The 27,353-nt window shown below is 38.3% G+C and overlaps 1 protein-coding gene and 1 pseudogene across 2 annotated transcripts in view; one reads left to right on the forward strand and one right to left on the reverse strand.

Annotated features, from left to right (window-relative positions):
• Window positions 1–27,353, reverse strand: part of LOC149744255 (uncharacterized) — an 85,495-nt pseudogene that overhangs the window by 54,195 nt on the left and 3,947 nt on the right. Inside the window, exon 1 of the transcript XR_016391324.1 lies at window positions 1–27,353. This exon is cut by the window's right edge and continues 3,947 nt beyond it. The product of XR_016391324.1 is annotated as an uncharacterized LOC149744255 (transcript).
• SATL1 (spermidine/spermine N1-acetyl transferase like 1) overlaps window positions 19,824–27,353 on the forward strand; it is a 25,503-nt gene continuing 17,973 nt past the window's right edge. The window contains 2 exon segments of the mRNA XM_089904915.1: window positions 19,824–19,950; window positions 20,003–20,356. Of these exon segments, the coding sequence (XP_089761041.1) occupies window positions 19,830–19,950; window positions 20,003–20,356 (475 nt within the window). The 5' untranslated portion in view covers window positions 19,824–19,829.

Raw genomic sequence — 27,353 nt, forward strand, 5'->3', positions numbered from 1 at the left:
ATTGTGCACAATGTACAGTCAGAAAACAGCAGGAGATGAAGAAAATTCGAGTCAATATAAACATGCAATCCACCATCGTGAGAGTAAGACAGAAATACAAACAGTCCTCACAGCAGCACTTAACGACTACTGCAATTATGAGAGAAGATCAGCACACAGAGACTGTGAGTGGTTAATATAGGAGATAAGTGAGCATGGATTTTGAGCTTTCTCCTCCACCCTGCGTAAATTACTAGATAACTTTTTCGTTGTACACTTGTTGGTTCCTCACATCTATAGTTCCTATATATAGAACATACATGACTTGTTTGTGAGTTGTATACTGCTTGTGTTTAGTCACAGGAATTTGTTATTTGTAAAAGCTATTTGTTCATCTTTGTACTAGGTTTCATCATGTTTTATTATTTGCCAAAAAATCCCCCACATCTTATGCATGAAATATACTGCTATGAATGCAGTTTTCAACCCTGTGCAAATCAGAGATCTCTGACCTTATAGCCACCAGGACTGCTAAACAATAATCTGAGGATATCATTGAGTATCATTGGCAAGGAGAAGAGATGAAGAAAAAGTAAGGGAAAAAAAAGCAAGTGGAAAAAGACAGAAAGAGTGAAACAGGTAAGGAGAGTTGCCAGGAAGAGAAAATAAGGAGGAGACAGGGAAAGAAGTATTAGGCAGGGCAACAGACACAGATGTAATCCAGCTGGGACACCAGGCTTTCGTTAAGATTCATTCTCTCTCTCTCTCTCTCTCTCTCTCCCTCTGTCTTTCTTTCTCTCTCCCTCAAGTCTACATTTGCCAGGATGTCACTTCACATTCTGCTAATATTCCCTACCATATATTTTCCATTTAGGTCATTTTGATAAGTTGTTAACCTTCTACCCACTGTGTATCTCAAATTCTACTACTTCCCTTACTTATTGGCAAATATATTTTATGTACTATTTCCTGCTTGGAATATATGCATTTTGTACTTTATTCTCCACTCCTTCTTCCTGGAAACCAATAAAATGGAAGTTTCATGAGAATGAGAATTCCAGGGTGATTCATGCCACCTGTTAATGCAAATAATTTTTTATCTACCTGGCCACCTTGACCTACTATAATTTATTTGTTTCCAGTAACTATATCTCATTTGAAAAATAATCTCCTTGTTTTAGAATACTTAGAGCAGTAAAATAGGTACTTCATGGTATTAGTACAATATTATGAGAATATATATACCCATCTTTGAGAAATGGGAATTTTTAATTTATTTCTATTATCATGAGAACCAAGTCCTTATTTGAGTGTTTAGTAAGAAATAAGATACAAAGGGTTATGAACCACAGAGGGTAGTAGAATCTAACTCTATGTAACCTCTATCAGAATTCCCTTCACAAAATTACACTGGCCTTTGAGATGAATCTCAGCTTCTCTTGGTTCAGAATTTATAGATTACTATTGCCCCTAAAGTGCTCTGCTTAAACATTCTGGTGACAGGTAACTCAGACCCTCTGGAAGCAGCCAGCTCTGTCAGAAGTATTAGTCCTATTAAACCAAAGTCTACTCTCCTGAAACTTCCAGTCAATATGGAGCAAATTCACCATGGACCACTGAAAGACCTGTCATATGGTGAGACTTCAGAAGCACAGTGGCAGACAAGTTGTGGGAAGAGAATATTTCAGCTAACTTATTTACTACGGGTGTAGTTAATGTCCCCCTTCTTCATCTCTATCCTTTCTAAGACATTAAGATTTTTTTGTACTGAAAGGAATAATGAGTGACAGTAACATTTTTAATGATAATGATAACAACTCATACGTTGGCTCTCAACTTCTCTTGTCTACTTAAGGACTCTGCTCAGCAATGCTTCCCTCTCTCTTCTGCATTAGAATTTTTGGTTCTCCATTGTATCATTCCCATCAATAAACGTGCTCTCATGCCAAGCATCTCAAAAACAAACAAAAATCCCTTGACCTTACATCTTCCTCCAGGTATGTTCCTTTACTCCCATTAACAGCAAAATTCCTCAAAGGAGATGTCTAGACTTGTTATCTCCAATTTTTCTTCCACTTTGTCTTGAACCCACTTCAGTCAAACTTTCTTCTCACTATTCCACTAAAACATCTCCTAGCATGCTCACCAGTGATTACCATGATGCTAAATACAATGGCCAATTCTCAATTCTCAACTTACATGACTTATTTTGGTGACCATGTGTTCCAGTTTGCCCAGGACAGTCATGGTTTTAGCCGGTTCTACCCACATGATTATTAATACTGTTATCTGTCACTCTCATAAGTGTCCCATTTTGATCACTCCACCATACCTATTTGACACAGTTGCTTACTCTTTATTTCTTGAAAAACTTTCTTTACTTGGGTTCCAGGACATCCCTCTCTTTTGCTTTTCTTCTTAGTTTTCTGGCCATTCCTTCGGAGTTGTCTCTGTTGGCTTGTTAATTTCTTAACCCAGGTCTATAGCTAAACCTCTTCTCTTTTCTATCTCACTTCATAGGAGATATCATCTCACCCCAGGCAAATGACTCCTGCATTTCTATCTCTACCCCAAACCACTCAGAGCTCCAGACTCAAATATCCAACAACCTACCTGACATTTCCACTTTGTTGTGTAATAGGTGTCTCAAACTTATTTCCAAAAGTCCCTTCTGATCTTTCCCCTTAAACCAACCCCTCAAAGTCTTACAATAGACTAAGATTGTACATACTCTAACCATATATCCTTCTAATTGCTTCCTTATTTACTGAGCTTCAAACTACTACACTGGCCTCCTTACTGTTATTCCAAAATGTTAGGCACTCTCCTTCTCTGGGAGTATGTACTTGTTGTTCCCTCAGCCTGGAATGCTCCAACTCCAAATATCCAAAAATTTCACTCTTTCATTCTTTCAAGTTTCTGCTAAATGTCAACTTTTAAGTGAGGCCTTCCCTGGCCACCCTAATTTAATTTTGCATCACCTCCACAACACCAGCTCTTCCAAATTTCCTTCCTTGTTTTATGTTTTTTCATAACAGTTATAACCATCTGACATTCTATACATTTTGTTAGCTGATTATTTCTGTCTCCCTCAATTAAAAGGTAAGATTTATGAAGGCAAGGATGATATTTAAGCAGAGACTTAAAGGAATTAATGGAGGAGTCACGTGGTTTTCTACCTGAAGGGCAATCTCGGCAAAGGGAACAGGATGACATCATGTTACCGAACCAAACTTGGGTTCACTTGCTTGCGTGCAGTAAAGCCAATCTACTGACATCGGGTTGTGGTGAAGGAAAGTGCAGTATTTATTGCAGGGTGCCAAGCAAGGAGTCTAGGGCAGCTAGTGCTTAAAAGACCCGAACTTTCTGAAGGTTTTCAGGGAAAGGTTTATAAAGACAGGGTGAGGGAGTGGGGTTGTGGGGTGTGTGATGGGCTCATGGACAGTCTTCTGATAGGTTGGTGGTGAGGTAATCAGGAGTCAACATCATCAACCTTTTGGTTCCAACCGGTCTGGGGCAGCATACGGTTAACTTCTTCTACCTGGTGGGGCTTTCAGTATCTGCAAAACAGCTCAAAAGGCATGGCTCAGAATACTATCTATAGTAGGGGTCCCCAACCCCCGGGCCACGGCCTGTTAGGAACCAGGCCACACAGCAGGAGGTGAGCAGCGGGTGAGCAAGCAAAGTTTCATCTGCTGCTCCCCATATCTCCCCATCGCTCGCATTACCACCTGAACCATATCCCACATCCCCATCCATGGAAAAACTGTCTTCCACGGAACTGGTCCCTGGTGCCTAAAAGGTTGAGGACCACTGATCTATAGCCCTTGAGGAGGAACTAAATATCCTTGACTTTGTTTAATGGCTAAACTATTATTATTTTGTCTTGCTTGACTGTTTTCCTTTCTTTCTGAATTTTCTCACTTCTCTGATTAAATGTAGTCTTTGGAACTCGAGGAAGCTTAGGAGGCTACAGTTTTTCTACAGACAAGAGGCAGGTGGAGGACATGGAGGGGTACTGTTCTGAGAAGGCTCCATCAGGTCCTGCTCGGTTACAATTATATGACTTAAGTTTTTAAAAGCATCACATTGGCTACTGATAAAATACTTCAAGGGTAAAGGGTAGAAGCAGGGGGACAGTAGAAAGCTATCATGGCCTTCTGGTTTCAGCTCCCATACGTGAAGAGCTTGTAAGTCGTCACTCCCATCCTTACAGCAAGGAAAAGGCTGAACAAACTGAAGATCAGTGATTTTCTTAGACCCATCAGAGAATTGAGGTCACAGGCCAAGTCATTGCTCACAAAACTAGAGTGACAGGTGAACATAGAAAATAAAAGTCCAGATTGTCTTATCTGGAATAGAAGCCACTGGAGCCAGTAACTGGTAGAAACACTTAAATGCTAATTGAAGAATTGCTGGAGGCTGAACATCGACCAGCTGGAGAGTTAAAAAACTCCTGGGGCCCGGTCTAGGGGCTGGGCACACTTTCATTAATTTTAACTCCAGGAGTCCCACCAGATTCTCATGGTGAAGATCAGATGAAAATTTCTCATATTTTGGGCAGGTGGAGGGGAAAAGTAACCACATTGAAATATGACCAGAGGAAAATAACCACTTTGAAATGTCCATAGAGTTATTTTCTCTGTAACAAAGCCCTGCCCTCAAGGGAAACTACTTTACCAGAGCCTTATCTGACTTAAGGGAAGGGCATTTAGGCAACTCCAGCCCACTATAGTTTTCCTTTTTCAGATACAAGAGGTGAAAAAAAACTAAGAAATACTTCTGAAAATCACAGCCCAAGGACTCAGGTCCACTAACAAAATGAGATCTAATCACAAGACTGTAGAATGCTTCCCCTCCCCAATACCTTACTGCCACATCAACAGGGTTGCAGGATAATAACAGTGGATTACAACTGAGAGAGCTACAAGTCACAGACTTTATTTAAGGAGTCTCTAGGAAAATCCAAAGACAATAGGAGGCAAAAACAAGGAGAGTAGAGGACATTTTAGCCACTGACACCACAACTATAGCAAACAGTAAGTACAGCCTAACTCCAGCTAAACATAATACCTCACACTAAATGTCAACCTACATTAGCTCCTTCTACCTCATACATTATATCTATTTTTCAAAAAAAAAATTTAGCATGCTAAAAAACATGCTAGAAATCAGGGAAAAAAAAGTCTGAAAAGCAAACCAAACCAAGTATCAGAACCAGACTCAGATATGGCAGAGATTTCAGAATTATCAAATTGGAAATTTAAAATTATCGTGATTCATATGCTAAACCTTCTAATGGAAAAAGTGGACAGCATGGAGGAATAGATGGGTAAGGTAAGCAGAAAAATAGATGCTGTAAGACAGTGTCAAATGAAATGCTGCAAAGCAAAACACTGTAACAGAAATGAAGGACACGTTTAATGGGCTTATTATTAGACTGGACATGGCTGGGGAAAGAATCTGAGCTAGAAAATATGTCAATAGAGAAAGAGAGAGAGGGAGAGACCTCCATCAAGTTCATTGCCCCTTCAGTTATCACTATTTCTTTCTTCATAGTACACCTAGTTGGAAGAGTCACACTCATTCATTGCTTCTACTCCTTCACTTCTTATCCATTCCTCAGCCTATTGCAGTTTGATTCCACTTCCTTCATTTTACTGAAATCGAAACTGTACTCAATAAGTTTATATACAACCTAATTGTTGGTAAATCCAGTGGGTACTTTACAATCTTTATCTCCTGTGAACATTTACAGCATCTGACACTGGTGACCACTCCCTTCTGGAAACTCTCTGCTACCTTGGCCTCTGTGACATCACTATCTTTCTGACCTTCCCCATACCTTTATGGCAATTCTTTTCAGTCTTCTTCAGGTGCTTCTCTTCTTCCATTTAGTCTATATACATTGGTACTCCTTAGGACTCTATCATTGGGGTTTTAATCTTCTCACCTTCTATACTGTTTATTGAGTAACCTCGCTGTGATTGTGTCCTCAAATACCATGTCTTTGAAAGTAGGTCTAGATCTATCTCCAGCCCAGATGTCGAACTGCTAACTGAATATCTTTGCTTGGAAATTTCAAAGATAACTCAAGTTTGATTATGGCTGAACCCATAATTTTGCTTCCTTGCCTGCTCCTTTCCCTTCCTATTTGCCATGTTTCATTAAACTGTACTCTTATCCATCTACTCACTAAAGCCCCAAACTAGGGATCTTCCTATGACTTACCATCTCCCTCATCCTCACATGTAGTCAGTCACCAAGTCTTCTCACTTCTACCTTCTAAAGAATTCTTGAATGTGTCCCTTTCCCCCCTATCTCCACAGCTTTACTTCAGAACCTCATTTTTTTCTTAAATCTAGATTAAAGTAACAAACTCTCAACTGGTTTTGGCTCTTTCCTCTTTTCATTAGATTTATCTCTAAAACACAAAACTTGTCACTGTTTTGCTTAAGTTTCTTCGATGGCTTTCAGTCACTTCTGGATAAAGCCAAACTCCTTAGCAAAGTCATACCAAGTTCTTTCAAGATCTGGCTCCCTCTGATCTCTTCAACTTCATGTATTGCTACTCCTCCTTCCCTCACACTCTAAGCATTGAACAAGTTGCAGATTTCTGGAATCCTTCTTGCTTTTCGTTATCTCCAGACTTTCAAAGAGGCTTCTTTTACTCCCTGGAATACACCCCCTCTCCTTTAATATGAATAACCCCTATTTCTCAACTGTAACTTAGCTCAGAATGTCACTTCCTCCAAAAAGCCTTACTTGACCCTTCAGTTTGAAACAGATGTTCTTTTCATCTGCTCCTTTGCCAGCCTCTGCATATCTCTAGCACAGCACTTACACCGACTTTTTATCTATCTATCTATCTATCATCTATCTATCTCTCCAAGAATACTGAAAACTTTGAGAGCAGAGATTTATCCTATTCATCTTTGCCTCCTCAGAGCCTAATGTAATATCTGTCTGACATAAAGTAGATGATCAATAAAGTTTTATGAATAAATGCTTAACTGAATGAATGCTTTTCCCCTTTATTCAATCTAATCTCCAAATTTCTACATTCTCCTTCACTCATTTCTTCCCTTTCTTATAAGCCAAACATTTCTCTTTTTTGATTTAATGTCTTAAAGACTTCTGTCTTGAAGTGTTCCACTGGAGAAAACTTTGTGTGTTTGTGTGTGTGTGTATATACATATACACATATATATTCAAAGAACTTTTATGTTGTTATTACTGAAACAGAATACTCATTCATTAGAGTTCATATACTTTTTGAGTTTTAATTCTGAGCACGGAAGAAATATTTGCTCCTGGTACAAGCTTATTTTATTTATTTCAAGAGCTCCCTAAAATATCTATTTCTTCAGTTTATTTTTGTGTAATGCAAGGAGATTAATTTACTCTTTTCCATATAAGGTAATATACATACAGCATTTGCTTCATTGTCATTTATAATTATAGAAAACAGGAGGAATTAAAATAATTTATTCATGCAAAAGAGTTATGTAACTACTAAATGGCAATGCAAGACAATGATATAAAATGGCATGGGTTGAAAAAATTCAGTAACAATTCAGTTTTTTTTTGTTTGTTTTTTAGTATCAGTTTTTCTGTTATTTGCCAACAGGATATGGAGGAAATTAAGATCATTAGATCACAAAATGTTAAAACTGTAAGCTGCTTTGTTTTACAAATGGTGAGAATGAGGTTCAGGGAAGTTAATGCCTTCAATCAAATCCCACAGTTTAGATTAGGGGCTAATGTGAACTAACATTTCTGTTTTCAGACCTGATACTATGAATAATAATAATAAAACCTACAGTTGTATAGTGCTTTAAAGTTTTCTTTTTTTTTTTGGCGGTACGCAGACCTCTCACTGTTGTGGCCTCTCCCGTTGCAGAGCAAGGCTCCAGACGCGCAGGCTCAGGGGCCATAGCTCACGGGCCCAGCCGCTCCGCAGCATGTGGGATCTTCCCGGACCGGGGCATGAACCCGTTTCCCCTGCATTGGCAGGCGGACTCTCAACCACTGCGCCACCAGGGAAGCCCTGCTTTAAAGTTTAAAAAGTACTTTCAGATGCATTATCCTCTTTGATCCTCAAAACCATCTTTGAGGTAAGGCAAATATTATCCCCAATTTATAGATGAGAAAGCAGGTGGTGGTGGAGGAAGGGCTTAAAGAGATTAAATAACCTCTCAAATTTATATAACTAGTAAAGATGTAGAGCTGGGATTAGGATTCAAGTCCTTTAGCTCTAAATCACACAATAAATCACAATAAACTAAATAGGAATCTGAATCAGCAAGTTAGTAACAAAAATTAATTCGCTTTTTAATTTAATTTTATCTTCTCCTTTTGGTAAAATACCTCACTAAAGAATTATAAAATGCCAGACTTTGAGGAAGTTGAGTTGATAAATTAAATACTCCCTGAGTCCGTTTTCCAATGTTTCACAATAATTTTGAGCCTTGATTCATGAGTCATTTTAACTATGGTGAATAATTTCCTATAATGGTATATATCAGCTTAAAATAATCAGCAGGGTGAAATTTGTAATGAGAGGAATAAAGGTCATCATTAGATATTTCAGCCTCTGGAGGTTTGCTCAAGTCTTGGGCAACTTATTAGGTACCTAGCCCTGTCCTAGGCCCTGAAGAGATTTTTTAGACCAGGAGCAACACAGGATTACAATGAGTGAAGCATACTTAAATCGCTTAAACTACATCATGGGTCAAGCAATTCTTTCCCTTCAGAGTTCACTAAGAACCTTGAGCAGGCAGTTCACAATTTTTGAAAAAAATCACACATACAAATTTAAGGCATTGCTCAGCAATGGATCACATATTCGGTGAGGTCTTCAATGGAATAATTCAAGAATGAATTGACTGGAATGTGGAAGGACAGTTTTAGTATTGCAAGTTTCACGGCATTGATACATTGCAAAGAAAACTTACAGTTTGCTAGTAAAAAGATTTGAAAAGTACTTGAGCATTCAAACATGGTTTTGGGTTTTTTTTCCTACGATATATATATATATAGATATAGATATAGATATAGATATAGATATAGATAGATATAGATATAGATATAGATATACATATGGTTTTTCATCTGAAATCTGTACATTGCATGTTATGTTACTGTAGATGTTTGGTTAAGCAAATTCCTATGGGCTCATTACAGATTGACTTTGAGATAAGTTCTCAAGTGTGCAGAGTTCAGAAATGTTATCTACCATTCACATAAGCCAGTGGGCAATTCTCCATTCTTTTTTCTCTCCCTACACGCAGGCACACAAACTTTCCTGTTTTTCTACCTTCAAATGGAAGGAAGAAAAATCATGCTTCAGATTAATGCAATACAGGGGTCTTTTTGCTTTTGCCTTCATTTTTGCCTGGCCAACTCCTAATCAGTTTCTTCCCAAGGAAGATACCTACTTTTCCACGTTAAAAGAAAACCCAACAAATTATTGGGTTACCCTGTGCTGCTCTCTCATAGCACCCTTTGATTCTTCTTCACAGTACATATCACACCTTTTTCTCTAGGCAGATAGGTATAATTTAATGTCTGTGTCCCCCAGGGACCACGCTGGCTTTGTGCACCAGTGTATTCCCAGTGCATAAAGTGATGTCTGCCACACAGGTGCTCAGTACATATTTGTTTAATGAACAAAGTGGAGAAGAAATATGGCATTTATTGAATACCTGGTCCTATGCTAGACACTTTCACATAACTCACATTTATTCTTTATAACAGTTTTGTGAGGAAGGTAAAATTAGCACATTTATAAGAGGATGAAAGTCAGAGAGACTAAACAATTTTTCTAACATCACAGCATTATTAACTGGCAGTGTCAGGATTCAAACTGAGGATCCTCTGACTTCAAAGCTAGTGCTCTAATTCTACCATATTGCTTCTTTTTTTATTTTAAATTGAGATGTAATTGACATACAACATTGTGTAAATTATATATCACAACAGGATCACTACAGGAGTGTTAGCTAACACCTCTATCATGTCACATAATTATCCTTTCATTTCTTGTTGAGAACAGTTAAGATCTAGTCTCTTAGCAACTTTAAAATTTATAATAGAGTTTTGTTGTCTATAATCACTATGCTGTGCATTAGATTTCCAGAACTTATTTACCTATTAGTTGCAAGTTTTTACCCTTAAACAACATCTCCCCAGGTCCCCCATCTCCAAGCCTTTACTACATTGCTTCAGTGTCTGTCTAGTGTGACTTCTCCATTGACTCAGTGATGTAAAGGATGTACTAGCAAGCCATATTTAAAAGAAACAGAAGGAAGGAATAAGGTAAATATTTGAAGCTAAATACTTTCGCTTTCATTCCCAAATATCTAAATATCACAGAGAAAGTTGGATTACAAACAACTACCCAAATACATTTTTGTAGAGTAGCGTATTGATAAATTATGGCATCAGTAACACAGCCCTGAACTTTTAAAAACATATTTTATTTTGGGTGTTTTTTAAATTTAAAAGGTAATATGTCTACAAATAAGAAATGCTGTAGGGTGTGTGGAGAAAAGGGAACCCTCCTACACTGTTGGTGGGAATGTAAATTGGTGCAGCCACTGTGGAGAACAGTATGGAGGTTCCTTAAAAAACTAAAAATAGAGCTACCATATGATCCAGCAATCCCACTTGTGGGCATATATTCAGAGAAAAACATAATTCGAAAAGATATATGCAACCCAATATTCATAGCAGTGCTATTTACAATAGCCAAGACATGGAAGCAACCTAAGTTTCCATCAACAGATGAATGGATAAAGATGTGGTACATATATACAATAGAATATTACTCAGCCATAAAAAGGAACGAAATAGTGCCATTTGCAGCAACACAGATGGACCTAGAGATTATCATACTAAGTGAAGTAAATCAGACAAAGAAAGACAAATATTATATGCTATTGCTTATATGTGGAATCTAAAAAATACAAATGAACTTATTTACAAAGCAGAAAGAGACTCACAGACATAGAAAACAAACTTATGGTTACCAAAGGGGATGGGGGATAAATTAGGAGTATGGGGTTAACAGATATGTACTACTATATATAAAACAGATAAACAACAAGGATTTACTGTATAGCACAGGGAACTGTATTCAATATTTTGTAATAACCTATAATGGAAAAAATATGAAAAACAATATGTATATATGTATATGTATAACTGAATCACTTTGCTGTACACCTGAAACTAATGCAATATTGCAAGTCAACTATACTCCAATAAAAAGGTAATATATACTCCTAATTTTAAAAAGTCAAACAATACAGAAGTGTATAAAGTAAAACCCCAAATCCCTTACCTTCTCTCCCAATCCTACTCTCGGGCAGTAACCAGATTTGACAGTTTGATGTGTTGTGAACATGCCTTTTTTGTTTCTGAAAAATCATCTACAGTTTCCATTAAAAACTGTTATGAAACTCATAATTGACAGTTATTATGACAGTGAGTCCAGATGTTGGTAAATGTTTTGCATTTAGTGTGCTTGTTCTTAGAGCACATCTTTGTAATAATTGAGATGCAGGGTTCAAAGGACCATGCAAAGTTCATATAGTTCTTCCTACTTTAGGAAACCTGTTCTTTCACCTTCTTTTCTTTCTTTCATATAGTCATTCATTTATTTATTTACTCCAATATGTATTGAGTGCCTACTATATGTCTGGCACTGGGAATACAATCGTGAGCAAGACAGACGTGGTCCCTGCTCTCGTTACAGGTTAGAGGGAAGAGACAAATATACTATTTTAACTCAGGGTGATGAATAGTATGAGAGAATGTGCTTCTTAAACTTTAGTGCACAGCAGAATCACTTGGGATTCTGGCTAAATTGCAGGCTGGTCCTACACCAGACCCACTAATCTGGAGGGTGGATACCATAAATTTGCATTTTAATAAGCTCCCAGGTGGTTCCAATGGGAGTGTTTTCTTTCTGCGACATATAGAGGAAGAAGGAGTGCAATAGGGAGTGAGTGGGGGGCAAGTTTGTTTAAAGGGAGTCAGGGAAGACCTCTGCAAACAGTATGTCTAAATTGAGACTTGAATGGTAAGTCAATATTAACTAGGCAATTGGAAGTTGGGGGTTGGGAAGTGGGTAAGTGCATAAGAACAGAGACTTGCCTGAATCTAAGAGGGAGAGGGCCTACACTCAGGAAATGAAAGAAGTTCAATATGGCTAAAGAATACAGTTTGAGGTGGGTAGGTAAATGGCAGGTGGGTAGCTGGGTAAGAACCCCCATGGAAAGGGTAGCTTGAGGTGATAACCAAGGTTGGTACCACAGGGATTGTTAACATTTAGAGGAAGTGTGGAGGAGGAAGAGGTCAAGAAGACTAACAAGGGCCATTCAATTATTTTCTGTCATATCCTTGGTCAATTAACTATCTCTTTTTTTCCATTTATACATATATCATTTTCTCTCTAAATATAAAAATAATCCCTTACATTTGTACCTTCTTATACATTTTTTCTTTTGAGTGGACCTTCACAACAAATCTGTGAGGTAGTTTGGGCAGGAATTATTATTTCCATTCTACATATGAGAAAACTACGGCTCATAGAAGTTAAATTTCTTAAGGCCTCAAAGTTGCTAAGAAACACAGAATTGATTCTTGAACTAGGATTTTTTATGTTTGTTATGATTTGTTTTGGTGTTTGTTGATGCCAAGTTCAATGTTCTTGTACTCTCTATTTCCCTATTTGAGGGTATTATGAATTCTGACTTTATCTTCCAAAATTCTATACATTCTAGCCAACTGAAAGCCGTTACAAAGTTGAGCATATCATCACCAAACTAGTGATGATGGCACAGGGCCCAGGGCCAACTTAAGCAGGACCTATTCGTTTTCACCCCTCTCTGTGATGGATAACTCTAAATTTTTTGTAACAGATAGGCTTGTAGAAGAAAAAGAGTGTGTCTTAGAGTATATGTTGCAAAATCACCAGCATCTTTTGAGTACTTATTAACTAAGCACAATATTCATGGTAATAACCTTTTCTATAACAGCCCAGGATATTACAGAAGATAGTTTACTGCTATGATTTTCAGTTTCAAAGTTCAAATGAAGCAGAGCTCTCTCATCAAACACCATTGACATAAACTCAGTTTCTGGAAATGTGCTTCCTTTAACTTTGCTTCCTTCTTTGCATATTTCCTAATAACTCCAAAGAGAACTGAATTATCAATTTCATCAACTTTCTTATCCTTTTTGGTCTGCTTTCACCCCAGAATTATGTTCTTCTTAAGAGTTTCTAATTTTACCTTTCATTTTCTCCAAGAATATTACTTCTACACTAGAGGTGGAGAAAGACTGTCATTATTCCTGTTTTAGAGTTGGGATTTCCTTTTAAACTGGGGACATTTCAGGAAGACAATAACTAAGTGGTTAAAGGTTAGTAAGATTAGTGGGTACAATTAAGGGGAAGAGAAAATAAAATTTCTTTGGGGACATAGCTACAGTATCAGTCCACTGCCTCCACCATACTCTGGAGGGAGAGGCTTCCCCAGAGAACTAGTTCAGGAGCAGGGATATTTGAAGAGACTAGAAAAGTAAGATTATAATAATATTTAATTGGGTTACTAGGCAGTTTAAAAGGAGTCTTTGAAGGGGAAAAAGCAGGATTTAAATTACATTAAATTTCTTAATAAGAATTAAAGCAAGGATAAGTTATTTCATAAATATTTCTTGAATTATTTTATTCTATTACTTGAATTTTTTTTATTTTTAGTCTTTTTTTCATTGAAGTATAGTGGTTCAGTTTTATATATATATATATATATATATATATATACACTTTTTCAGATTCTTTTCCATTATATGTTATTACAAGATATTGAATATAGCTCCCTGTACTACATAGTATGTCCTTGTTGTTTATCTATTTTATATATGGTAGTGTGTATCTGTTAATCCCAAGCTCCTATATTATCCCTCCCCTGCTTTCCCCTTTGGTAACCATAAATTTGTTTTCTATGTCTGTGAGTCTCTTTCTGTTTTGTAAATAAGTTCATTTGTATCATTTGTAAAGATTCCACATATAAATGATATCAAATGATATTTTTCTTTGTCTGACTTACTTCATTTAGTATGATCATCTCTTGGTCCATCCATGTTGCTGCAAATGGTATTATTTCATTCTTTTTATGGCTGAGTAGTATTACATTGTGTATATATATCATATCTTCTTTATCCATTCAGTTGTTGATGGCATTTAGGTTGCTTCCATGTCTTAGCTATTGTAAATAATGTGGCTATGAACACTGGGGTGCATGTATCTTTTCTAATTAGAGTTTTTGTCTTTTCCTGATATATGCCCAGGAGTAGGATTGCAGGATCATATGGTAGCTCTATTTTTAGTTTTTAAAGGAAACACCATACTATTTTCCATAGTGGCTGCACCAGTTTACTTGGATTTTTCCTTTTAGTCTTTTTAAAACTTGAAGTGTAGTTGAGTTACAATATTGTATTAGATTCAAGTGTACAGCATAGTGATGCAGTATTTTTGCAGATTATACTCCATTATGTTATTACAAGATCCTTTTAGTTTTTTATTCATTTAATTTAAAAATAAATTTATCCTGATTTTACTCTTTGTTATTAAAATAAAATGGAAAAACCCAGAAATTTTAAATATCATTAATTGCTACTAATGGTATCAAAACACTCTTTTTAAGGATAGCTCTACTCCACCAATTTCCTCTGATTCTCCTTAAGATATTTGAGGAGTTAGAATTTAAAAAAAAATTTAACTTGAAAAGAAAGTTCTAACTTGACACTCCCTGGATATTTGCTGAAACTTGTATACTGAGGAAGATCATTTGCCTAAGAGTCCTATATATCAAATGCCAGGTATTTAAGCATCTTAAATAGAGCTTTTGTCTGGGCTTCATCTACTGCTATTTTTCCAAAAAAAATTCTGGGTTTTTCCGGAATTTTTTTTTTTTTTTTTTGCGGTACGCGGGCCTCTCACTGTTGTGGCCTCTCCCGTTGCGGAGCACAGGCTCCAGACGCGCAGGTTCAGCGGCCATGGCTCATGGGCCTAGCCGCTCCACGGCATGTGGGATCTTCCCGGACTGGGGCACGAAGCCGTGTCCCCTGCATCGGCAGGCAGACTCTCAACCACTGCGCCACCAGGGAAGCCCTTTCCGGAATATTTAAAGTGAAATTTATTTTAAAAATTTATTGCACAAATATGTTCACTGGAAAGTTGTTTGATACCACAAAACTGGAAACAATTAAAATGCACATCAAATATGAGGTTGATTAAATAAAAGAAAGCATATACATGAAGAGTGAAGTGACTATGCATCTGGTTTAGAGCAGTGGGCTCAGGAGGTCACACTAGTCCTGAGTTTGAATCTTGACTCAACCATTCCCAAGTTGTGTGATATCAGGCAGGTTAACTTCTCTAAGCCTCAATTTCCTATTCTATGAAACTGGGATCATTGTGCCTACCTCACTGTGAGGATTAAATGGGATTATGTATATAAAACATGTGCCATAGTACCTGACACTTGATAAATGCAGGGCTCAAACAATTTGGCACATGGCTGGTGTTTAATAAAGATTTGTTGAATGATAACAAATTTTTAAAAATGTTATATGTTATGCTATAGCAGCTGGGGAAGACTAATAATACATTGTTAAGTAAAGAAAGACAGTTACTATGATGTCAATTTTATTTAAAATATTATATATATATATATATAGAGAGAGAGAGAGACAGAGAGAGATATAGAGCCAAAAGATAGTTTTGAATCATTGAAACGTAAAAAAATGGTTATGTACAGATAGGACTCTGAGAGGTTTTTGATTTCTATTTTATGCATTTCTTAGGTAACCCAAATGTCTCCCAGTCTTCTGGAGCCATTTATTCCTGTAATAACCAAATGTCTTGAGTTCCTACCCTAGGTAATGGCAGGGTCTATGCTCGCTACCCACCCCTCTTCCTCTAGGGTAACCTTCTTCTTAGATACCTGTTCATGAATTAGTCCAAGTTTCAGTTTTCCCAGTCCCTGGGTTCAACTCCTGCAGCTGCTGTCTTCTTTCAGCACCTCTGTCAGGCATGTAGCCTTCATCTCTCCATTTTCATGGCCCCAAACCACCAAGGCTAGTCTACTGACTTTCACTAAATTACTGGTAAGTGTTTTTCCATACAGCATCTAATAGGAAACAATTTAAAACTGAATACTGATATCTTAAAGAGGACATTTAGTGGCTATCTTGTGCCCTAGACCATAGCCTACCACCGTTTGGCCAGGTACTGCTCCTCAAGCCAAGAATTCTTCATTTCCATTTAATCTCTCTTTTCCTAGTTCCTGAAACACCCAGCCTCTTTCTCCAGATTGCTCCCTGGAAAAAAATCCAAGTTCTTTTTATATGTAAAGAAATCTAATTCTCAGTCCTCATCCCAGACTAGGCTCTGGCTGGACCCATCTTGCCTTTCACATAAGGTTACTGTTGGGGAACTTTTCTAAACAAAAAAGCCATGCACCCATGATCTACACCCTCAGCTAAGCAAAGAGACAGCATAAGCAAAGTCATGATTTTCCCTTAATTGGAAATTTGCTGATAATATCTGGAAAGGAAGAAAATTCATATTTTTGGATATGCTCAATTTTAACCAGTGCAAAATCTAGAGGTAATTTTTTGTCTGTCTGTTACAGATATTTCCCAAATGTTTTACAATGAGCATGTATTCTAAATAAAATAAAATACAGCAAATATTATAAAATATTAATCTTTTAATTGATGAATGTCTTAAGTTTTCATTTCAGAAAATATCCACATATGTTAGCTCTGTTCTCCTTGCCTTAAGTTCTTCCTCACCCCACTCCCCACCTCCTGCTTTTTCTTTTTCTTTCTTTTTGTTTGTTTGCATCTTACAGGAGTAAAAATAAAAAGCTTGTGAACTTAAAAGGGACAGGAAAAAGATGGGCTCTGAGGTACAGGGAGATTCCAACAAATTTGTCTGCTTGCTATAGATGAAAATTATATAAATGTCTTTCTCAATTGTGAATATTCATTTAGATGAAACCAAGCTGGGGTCACGAATTCCGAATGCTGGATTTTACATAGCATCTTCAGAAAAGGGGGTCTAATATATTGTAGTAATTAGACTTTAAGTGCATAAACATATCCATGTTTTTACACCTATGGGAGATGGCTTATACATCATACTAAATTAAAAACATTTTGGTAGAGCAGACCATGAACACACATTTTGAATTCTTAGAATTTGGCACGTATTGGCTTACAAAATTTACCACCTAGACTAGATCTGTAATAAAAGATCTGTATGTTAAGACTAAGATTATATTTTAGAAAATTTCTGATAATATCTGGAAATGATAAAAACCTGAAATTTAAATAATATGTACACCTTTATTAAATATAAACAAGGTTGCAATGTTTATCATTTAGACTTTGTTTCTAAACTGGATTACATTTCTACCTTGTGGCAAAGACTTATTATTGATGCTTTTGTTTAAATATTGCAAAAAACTATTTTTTCCCTGATAATATACCAGTTATAGTGTGGAGATAATTTGCATGGCTGATGGAGACAGTCTCATTCTGTTTCTAAGATGGAACAAGTTGTGTTAATAAGTAACTGTGAGCAAGAATATGCATTTTTGTGTGTCCCCTTAAAATCACTATTGTATAATGTTAAAAAAACATTAAAAATTAAAAACAAACGAACACCTAAATCACCTTCAAGTGATGGAAAGTTCATGAGCCAAAGTACAAAAGAAACTTGTTAACAACTCTAGATCACTAAACTATAAATTTCTAATTTTACCCCTTTAAGGCATCAGCCAGAAACCTAACACATGTCTCCTCCTTTTATAAAGCAAAAAGCAATGTCATTCATCCCCACAATAAATTATGAAAGTGATATGATTTTGTAAAGCAAAAAGCAAAATTCCTTCACCTCTTTTCTGGCATTTCAGAAAAGCCAAAATGAGAACTCGGTTTTCCTTATTTTGTCTGGAGTTTCAGTTGTGTGACTTAAATCAAGTTACCTAACCTCTCTGAATCTCAGTTCCTTTACTTGAAAAATGAACATAATAATATAACCTACCTCACTAGATTATTGTGAGCATTAAGTGAGCTAATATAAGTAAATTGCTCCTTAGACCCATGCCTAACACCACAGGAAGCATTCATAAAATTTTAGCTCTCATTGTTATTACAGGTCGATCAAGATCAGGAATGTATCTACATCTAATTTGTGTTGAGTTTGGCATAGTTCTGCGATGTGACTTAATTTGTCTGTCATGCTAAGAAGGTGGGCTCTCTAGTTTTCATTTATAGCTAGTATAGGCAAAATGGTGATGGTACTCTTTAGTTCTATTCGAACCTTCCATCTATGGGATGGGCCTTGGACTCTCCCCATTCTGGCATGTATTAGATTTTGGAAAATTAATCTTTCTAAGTTCCAGTTTCTTTATTGATAAAAATGGGGAACAAGAGTATATATCTCACAGGGTTGCTTTGATGATTAAATAAGTTATGCATACCTAAAGACCTTTTCGCAAAGTGTGAGACTTCACAGCTTCAACCAATGTTTTCTGGTATGTTTAGAAAATAAAAGACACTCCATCTACAACAATATTAGCACTAGTTATATAATATACATTGTTGAGGAAGTGAGCCAACAGATAAAAAGATGGGAGAAGGAATTCTGCGAGGGGGGATGGGGTGAATGGGCAATATACCTGATCTTACAGATGTGGGGGGTGGAGAATAAGCATAGCATGTGTAAGGAGCAGGATAGTGTGATGGTAAAAACCCTGGAGTTGGAATCAGATAGATGTGGGTCTGAATTCAGGCTCTTTGCCAACTGTTCATGTCTTGGTTAGGTTGCCAAATCTTATGAATCAGTTTCCTTAGAACTGGGGATAATAGGGTTGCTGTGGGATTGAATGACAAGATGCAAAGTGCCTCCCACTGAACCTAGGTCATAAAATAACTCAATAAATAGTAGCCATAGTTATTCTTAATTATTTGTAAACAAATATTTTCTTCATTAGGGACTTGAGCACCTCAATAGGAGAACCCTTTTAAGCATTCCACTTTCTATGGTGTGGGGAAAAGGTAATAAGTGGAAGTCAGAACAGAAATAGGAAGTGAATTATTTCAGGGCTGGGGCATGGGGAAAACAGAATGGGTTAGGGCAAATATCCTTACAGTTGTTGGTTAAAACAGTGGACACTCTTAGGGTGTCAAGCATATGCTCTGAGATTCCTCCCAGCTTTTTGCTTCAGTCTCTTAAGCTCTTGGGAGGAGGAAATAAAGTGGTGTAGCAGCCCCTGCCTCGCCCCTCCCCCACCACGTGGGGGAGCACTCACACACGTAAATAAGGGCACTGTGACTTCATCACTGTGACGCAGTGATGGTGCAAGGTGGTGAAGCAGTAATACTCTCCCAGGGTCATTTTCTTCTTCCCCTCACTACCAGCCTGTTGGCAGGGAAAGGCCAGATGACAACCTGAAACCCAGCCAAGCCTACAGCTGTGATAGCTGGTAAGGTCAACTCCAGCAAATTGGAGGCATCAGTAATCTTCTTTAGGTAGCACTCCTTTATTTTTCCCATTCTCATCTTGATAGAATGGTATCTCAAAGAACGAATCAAGTTGAGAAAAAAATAGAAACATCCTACAGCCTCCCACCACAGCACTGTAGTTAAGGGCTCCTGTTACATGAAGGCACTTAGTCATTGGCCAACCAGTTGTCTGCCAACCCATCATCCACCAACTAGTTCTAAACCAAATAGCCCTCAGCCAACCAGACACGAATCAACTGGGTATGAATCAATCAAGCTTACCAGACATGAACCAGCCAGGCATGATCTTACGTGGTATGAACCAATTGGACATGAACCAACCAAGTACAAGCCAACCTGACACTAACCAACTGAGTCAACCAGGTAACTAGGCCTGTGCCAAATAAGCATGAGGCAACCTGGCACATGCATGCAGGCCTGAGTCAACTTGGCATGAGGCAAACAGTCGTGAGCCAATCAAGCACGACCCAATCAGGCACAAGTCAGCCAGGCATGAGTCAATCAGGCATGAGTCAACTGCAACCAGACCCAAGCAAATCCAGCATGAATGAACCAGGTATAAGGCAAAAATGCCCAAGCCAATCAATCATGAGTCAGCCAGGCATGAGGCAACCATGCCCGAGCCAATCCAGCACAAGTCAACCAGGCCTGAGCCAATCAGGCACAAGACAAACAGCCATGAGCCAAACAGGCAGGAGACAATCAAGCATGAGGCAACCAAGCGTGAATTCTTTCCAAGTAAGACCTGCGGAGGCTCGAGACTGCCTATGTTTTCCTCTAAGAGTTTTATAGTGTCTGGTCTTTAATCCATTTTGAGTTTATTTTTATGTATGATGTTAGGGAGTGTTCTAATTTCATTTTTTTACATGTACCTATTCAATTTTCGCAGCACCACTTATAGAAGAGGCTGTCTTTTCTCCATTGTATATTTTTGCCTTCTTTGTCATAGATTAGGTGACCATAGGTACGTGGGTTTATCTCTGGGCTTTCTGTCCTGTTTCATTGATCTATATTTCATTGATCTATATTTCTGTTTTAGTGCCAGCACCATACTGTCTTGATTCCTGTAGCTTTGTAGTATAGTCTGAAGTCAGGAAGCCTGATTCCTCCAACTCCGTTTTTCTTTCTCAAGATTGCTTTGGCTATTCGGGGTCTTTTGTGTTTCCATACAAATTTTAAAATGTTTTGTTCTAGTTCTGTGAAGAATGCCATTGGTAATTTGATAGGGATTGCATTGAATCTGTAGATTGCTTTGGGTAGTATAATCATTTTCATAATCATTTTCACAAAATTGATTCTTCCAATCCAAGAACATGGTATATCTCTCCATCTGTTTGTGTTATCTTTGATTTCTTTCATCAGTATCATAATTTTCTGAGTACAGGTCTTTCGCCTCCTTAGGTAGCCCTAGGTATTTTATTCTTTTTGTTGCAATGGTAAATGGGAATGTTTCCTTAATTTCTCTTTCCAATGTTTCATTGTTTGTGAATAGGAATGCAAGATATTTCTGTATATTAATTTTGCATCCTGTAACTTTACTGAATTCATTGATTAGCTCTAGTAGTTTTCTAGTAGCATCTTCAGAATTTTCTATGTATAGTATCATGTCATCTGCAAACAGTGACAGTTTTTGTTCTTCTTTTCCAAATTAGATTCATTTTATTTCTTTTTCTTCTCTGATTGCCATGGCTAGGACTTCCTAAACTGTGTTGAATAATAGTGGTGAGAGTGGACATCCTTGTCCTGTTCCTGATCTTAGAGGAAATGCTTTCAGTTTTTCACCATTGAGAATGATGTTTGCTGTGGGTTTGCCGTATACTGTATATGGGCTTTATTATGTTGAGGTAGGTTCCATCTATGCCCACTTTCTGGAGAGTTTTTTTTTAATCATAAATGTGTGTTGAATTTTGTCAAAAGCTTCTTCTGCATCTATTGAGATGATCATATGGTTTTTATTCTTCAATTTTTTAATATGGTATATTACATTGATCAATTTGCATATATTGAAGAATCCTTGCATCCCTGGGATAAACCCCACTTGTTCAAGGTGTATGATCCCATTAATGTGTTGTTGGATTCTGTTTGCTAGTATTTTGTTGAGGAATTTTGTGTCTATGTTCATCAGTGATATTGGCCTCTAATTTTCTTTCTTTGTGACATCTTTGTCTGATTTTGGTATCAGGGTGATGGTGGCCCCGTAGAATGAGTTTGGGAGTGTTCCTCCCTCTGTTAAATTTTGGAAGAGTTTGAGAAGGATTAAGTATTAGCTCTTCTCTAAATGTTTGATAGAATTTGCCTGTGAAGCCATCTGGTCCTGGACTTTTGTTTGCTGGAAGATAATCATAATTTCAATTTCAGTACTTGTGATTAGTCTGTTCATCATATTTTCTGTTACTTCCTGGTTCAGTCTTGGAAGGTTGTACTTTTCTAAGAATTTGTCCATTTCTTCCAGGTTATCCATTTTATTGGCATATAGTTGCTTGTAGTAGTCTCTTATGCTCCTTTGTATTTCTGTGGTGTCCATTGTAAATTCTTCTTTTTCATTTCTAATTTCATTGATTTGAGTTCTCTCCCTTTTTTTCTTGATGAGTCTGGGTAAAGGTTTATCAATTTTGTTTATCTTCTCAAAGAACCAGCTTTTAGTTTTATTGATCTTTGCTATTGTTTTCTTCATTTCTATTTCATTTATTTCTACTATAATCTTTATGATTTCTTTCCTTCTACTAACTTCGAGGGTTTTTTGTTGTTGTTGTTCTTCTTTCTCTAGTTGCTTTAGGTGTAATATTCAGTTGTTTATTTGAGATTTTTCTTTTTTCTTGTTTCTTGTGGTAGGATTGTATTACATAAACTTCCCTCTTAGAACTGCTTTTGCTGCATCCCATAGGTTTTGGGCCATCGTGTGTTTTTGTCATTTTTTTCTGGGTATGATTTGATTTCCTCTTTGATTTCTTCAGTGATCTCTTGGTTATTTAGTAGCATATTGTTTAGCCTCCATATATTTGTATTTTTTACAGTTTTTGCTTTTCCTGTAATTGATTTCTAATCTCATAACATTGTGGTCAGAAAAGATGCTTGAAACAATTTCAATTTTCTTAAATTTACAGAGGTTTGATTGCTGACCCAAGATGTGATCTATCCTGGAGAATGTTCCATGAGCACTTGAGAAGAATGTGTATTCTGCCACTTTTAGGTGGAATGTCCTATAAATATCAATTTAGTCTATTTGGTCTATTGTGTCATTTAAAACTTGTGTTTCCTTTTTTATTTTCTGTCCGGATGATCTGTTAATCAGTGTAAGTGGGGTGTTAATGTCTCCCACTATTACTGTGTTACTGTAGATTTCCCATTTTATGGCTGTTAGCATTTGCTTTACGTATTGAGGTGCTCCTATGTTGGTTGCATAAATATTTACAATTATCTTCCTCTTGGGTTGATCCCTTGATCATTATGTAGTGTCCTTCCTTGTCTCTTGTAATAGTCTTTATTTTAAAGTCTATTTTTAAAGTCTATTTTGTCTGATATGAGTATTGCTATTCCAATTTGCTTGGAGTATCTTTTTCCATCCCCTCACTTTCAGTCTGTGTGTGTCCCTAGGAGACAGCATATATATGGGTATTGTTTTTGGATCCATTCAGCTAGTCTGTGTCTTTTGGTTGGAGTATTTAATCCATTTACATTTAAGGTAATTATCAATATGTATGTTCCTATTACCATTTTCTTAATTGTCATGGGTTTTTTCTTGTAAGTCTTTTCCTTCTCTTGTGTTTCCTGCCTAGAGAAGTTCCTTTAGCATTTGTTGTAAAGCTGGATTGGTGGTGATCAATTGTCTTAGCTTTTGCTTGTCTGTAAAGCTTTTGGTTTCTCCTTCAAATCTGAATGAGAGTGTTGCTGGGTAAAGTATTCTTGGTTTTAGGTTTTTCCCTTTCGTCAATTTGAATATATCATGTCACTCCCTTCTGGCCTGCAGAGTTTCTGCTGAGAAATCACCTGACGACCGTATTAGAGTTCTTTTGTACATTATTTGTTGCTATTCCCTTGTTGCTTTCAAGATATTTTTCTTTATCTTTAATTTTTGTCAGTTTGATTACTATGTGTCTCGGTGTGTTCCTCCTTAGGTTTATCTTGCCTGGGACTCTCTGCCTTTCCTGGACTTGGGTGACTGTTTCCTTTCCCATGTTAGGGAAGTTTTCAGCTATTATCTCTTCAAGTACTTTCTCAGGTTCTTTCTCTTCTCCCTCTGGTACCCCTATAATGCGAACGTTGGTTGTTTATTGTTGTCCCACAGGTCTCTTAGACTGTACTCATTACCTTTCATTCTTTTTTCTTTATTCTGCTCCTCAACAGTTATTTCCACCATTCTATCTTCCAGCTTACTTAGTGGTTCTTCTGCCTCAGTTATTCTGCTGTTGATTCCTTCTAGTGTATTTTTCATTTCAGTTACTGTGTTGTTCATCACTCATTGTTTGTTCTTTAGTTCTTCTAGGTCCTTGTTAAACATTTCTTCTGTCTTCTCGATCCATGCTTCCATTCTATTTCTGAGATCTTGGAACGTCTTTACTGTCATTACTCTGAAGTCTTTTTCAGGTAGATTGCCCATTTCCTCTTTGTTTATTTGGCCTTGTGGGATTTACCTTGCTCCTTTGTCTGCAACATATTTCTCTGTTGTTCCATTTTGTCTAACCTATTGTGTTTATGGTCTCCTTCTGCAGGCTGTATGGTCATAGTTCCTCTTGCTTCTGTTGTCTGCCCTCTGGTGAGTGAGGTTGCTCCAGGGGCTTGTGTAGGCTTCCTGGTGTGAGGGACTGGTACCTGAACTCTGGCGGGTGGAGCTGAGTCTTTTCCCTCTGAAGGGCAGGGCCATGTCAGGTGGTGTGTTTTGGAGTGTCTGTGAGCTCAGTACGACTTTAGGCAGCCTGTCTGCTGATGGCTAGGGCTGTGTTCCTGTCTTGCTGGTTGTTTGGTGTGAGTTTTCTTGTGCTGGAGCCTGCAGGCAGTTGTGTGGGGTTGGGTCTTGATGTTAATATGGACTCCTCCAGAAGTGTGCATGCTGAATAATATTCCCTGGGGCCAGGAATTCTCTGGCAGTCCAGTGTCCTGGACTTGGTGCTCCACTCTGGAGGCTCAGACCCAACCACTGGCCAAGGAACGAACAGCCTGCAAGCTGCACAGTGTGGCCAGAGTAAAAGGAAAGAAAAGAAAAGAAAACCAACAGACAAACAAAACCCAAGACAAATAGCAAAAACAATGGCAAACAAACAGCAGCAATAACAACACTACACACACACACACCGAAAAAATAAAATAAAATAAACCAAGAGAATAAACATACAAAAGAATTTAAAAATGAGAATAGTCAATAAGGACTAAATGAACAAGAACAAAAAATGAAAAAGAAAACAAAAACAGAAAGCAAACACAGGCACTTCCCTGGTGGCGCAGTGGTTGAGAGTCCGCCTGCTGATGCAGGGAACATGGGTTCGTGCCCCAGTCCGGGAAGAGCCCACATGCTGCAGAGCAGCTGGGCCTGTGAGCCATGGCTGCTGAGCTTGTGTGTCCGGAGCCTGTGCTCCACAGTGGGAGAGGCCACAACAGTGAGAGGCCATGTACTGAAAAAAAAAAAAAACAAACACAAAACAATTACATAAAAATGATCAAAAAATATAAAGAACAAAACCAAAAATAAACACAAAACAACAGAAAACTAAAGTAAAAATAGAAAAATCAAAAAATATATTAAAATTTTTTATAGAATAAATAATAACAACCACAACTGAACAAAATGAAACAAAAAAAGAATAATAGTAATAATAATATTTTCCTAGGCTCTCTGCTGTCAGTGTTCTTACTCCCACAGTGAGCTAGAGCCAAACCCTGCCTCCCCAGGAGGCCCTCCAATACCTCTATTTAGGTCACTGGACCCGCTGTGGGTACTGTGGGGGCAGCTCAGACTCTGGGCTGGCCCAACTCCTGTGTATACTTTCCCCCAAAGTCCACTGCTTCTAAAGGTAGAACAGACTCAGTTGTGATAGCACTTTTTGTCCATTCACATACTCCACAGATGCAGGGTTTACCAAGCTGATCTCTGGGATTTATTCCTTAGCTTTTGCAGCTGCATGGAGAGATTTCCATTCCTCTTCCTTAGTTGCACCACCCTTGGTGCTCAGCTTTGGTTTTGGCCCCACCTCTGTGTGTGCACCACCCTCAGGTGCCTGTTTCTTTCCCCGGTGAGAGGGAGTGAAAGCAGTGGCTGATTGGGGCACACTTACTCACTTAGGCCGGGGAGGGGCATGGCGGCCACAACTGGGGTGTGTGTGAATTGCCTGCAGCTGCATAGACAGTTGCAACAGACTGGGGTGTGCTTGCTCTTGCGGGAGTCCCTCCCAGTGCCTGCTGAGGCAGGGGCTGGCATGGGGAGGCAGTGGTGGCCCTGCCCCCTTGCACGCCACTCAACAATGGAGCCTTGTTTCCAAGGTAGACCATGCTTCCTCTAGGGGCATTCCACCTGTGGAGCCCCTCACCCACATCCCCTTTGTTATATATGCACAGCCAACATTGGTCCTGTCCCTGGATCTGCTTTCTTAACCCCATGCTTTAGCACTCAGCCCCCATCAGCTTTGGTGGATTCCCATTTCAGGCAGGGGTGACCAGGGCTGATTCCCAAGGAGGCTTTGGGATGGGCGGCACTCGGGTCCCCAGAGCCTACGCGGGTGGAGGAGACCTTGGCTTGAGGGGCGGGCAAGCCTGCTCAGATGGGTGACTCTCCCAGTGGCTGTGGAGGCTGAAGAAGCCAGCAGGTGGGGAAAAGGGTTGTAATTGCGGCTCCACCCCTTGTATGCCACTCAGCAATGATGCCTTGCTTCTATGGTGTCCTGGGCTTTTTCTAAAGACTTTCCTGGCTGTGGAGCTCCTTACTCCTGTCCCTTCAGGCTGTCTTTTCACAGCCAACAGCTGTCCCCTCCCTGGGTCCACGCTCCAAACCTCACTTTCCAACACCGAGCCCCCTTACGCAACAGGTGACTTACGACTCAGGCTGGAATGTGCAGAGCTGCTGTGTAGGCCATGTGTGCAGTTCTTACTTTGTCCTGCCTTCCACAGACCATCCACTGCATTCTCCTTTGATCCCCTGAATGTCCTTTTCTGTCCCAGCTGCTTTCCCCACCGTGAGGGAGTTGATCTGAGCGTGGGGACCTCCCCTCACTTTCAGCTTCCCGCCAGGGTTGCTGGTCCCTGTTTTGATTCCTCTTTCCTTTTTTTCTTCTTTCTTTCATCCTACCTACCCAGTTTTGAGGGGATTTTTTTGTCCTTTTAGGTGTCCAAAGTCTTCCGCTAATGTTCAGCAGGTGCTCTATGAGAACTGTTCCATTTGTAGATGTATTCTTGATGTACTTGTGAGGAACAATGAATTTCATGTCCTCCTATTCTGCCATCTTGACTTCTCCTCAATTTTAACTTTGAAAGAGGATCTTTGATAAAAGGAATGCTTAACTCAAATGAATGACCTGTCAGTGATAGAATTTCAGGTATTAATGGCTAAGATTTTAGGGTAGGGCCTCTTGCTTTGAAGACCACACCTACATGTAGAAGCTAATGATTGACTGCCCAGAAAACAATATTTATCCACAACAAATTTTCCATATAATTTCAGACTGTTCTTTGACTCCTGAAGCCCATCCACAGATAGCCTCCCAGAAGTCCAAGGAGCAGGGTTAAGTTTCTGATTTAAAATTCATTTTAATTATTTTCCTGGAAATCATCCCAGTGCAGTA

This window comes from Delphinapterus leucas, chromosome X, assembly GCF_059928025.1.
Source record: "Delphinapterus leucas isolate spDelLeu-1000000601 "Yukka" chromosome X, BTC_Dleu_Yukka2, whole genome shotgun sequence".
Taxonomy (NCBI): domain Eukaryota; kingdom Metazoa; phylum Chordata; class Mammalia; order Artiodactyla; family Monodontidae; genus Delphinapterus; species Delphinapterus leucas.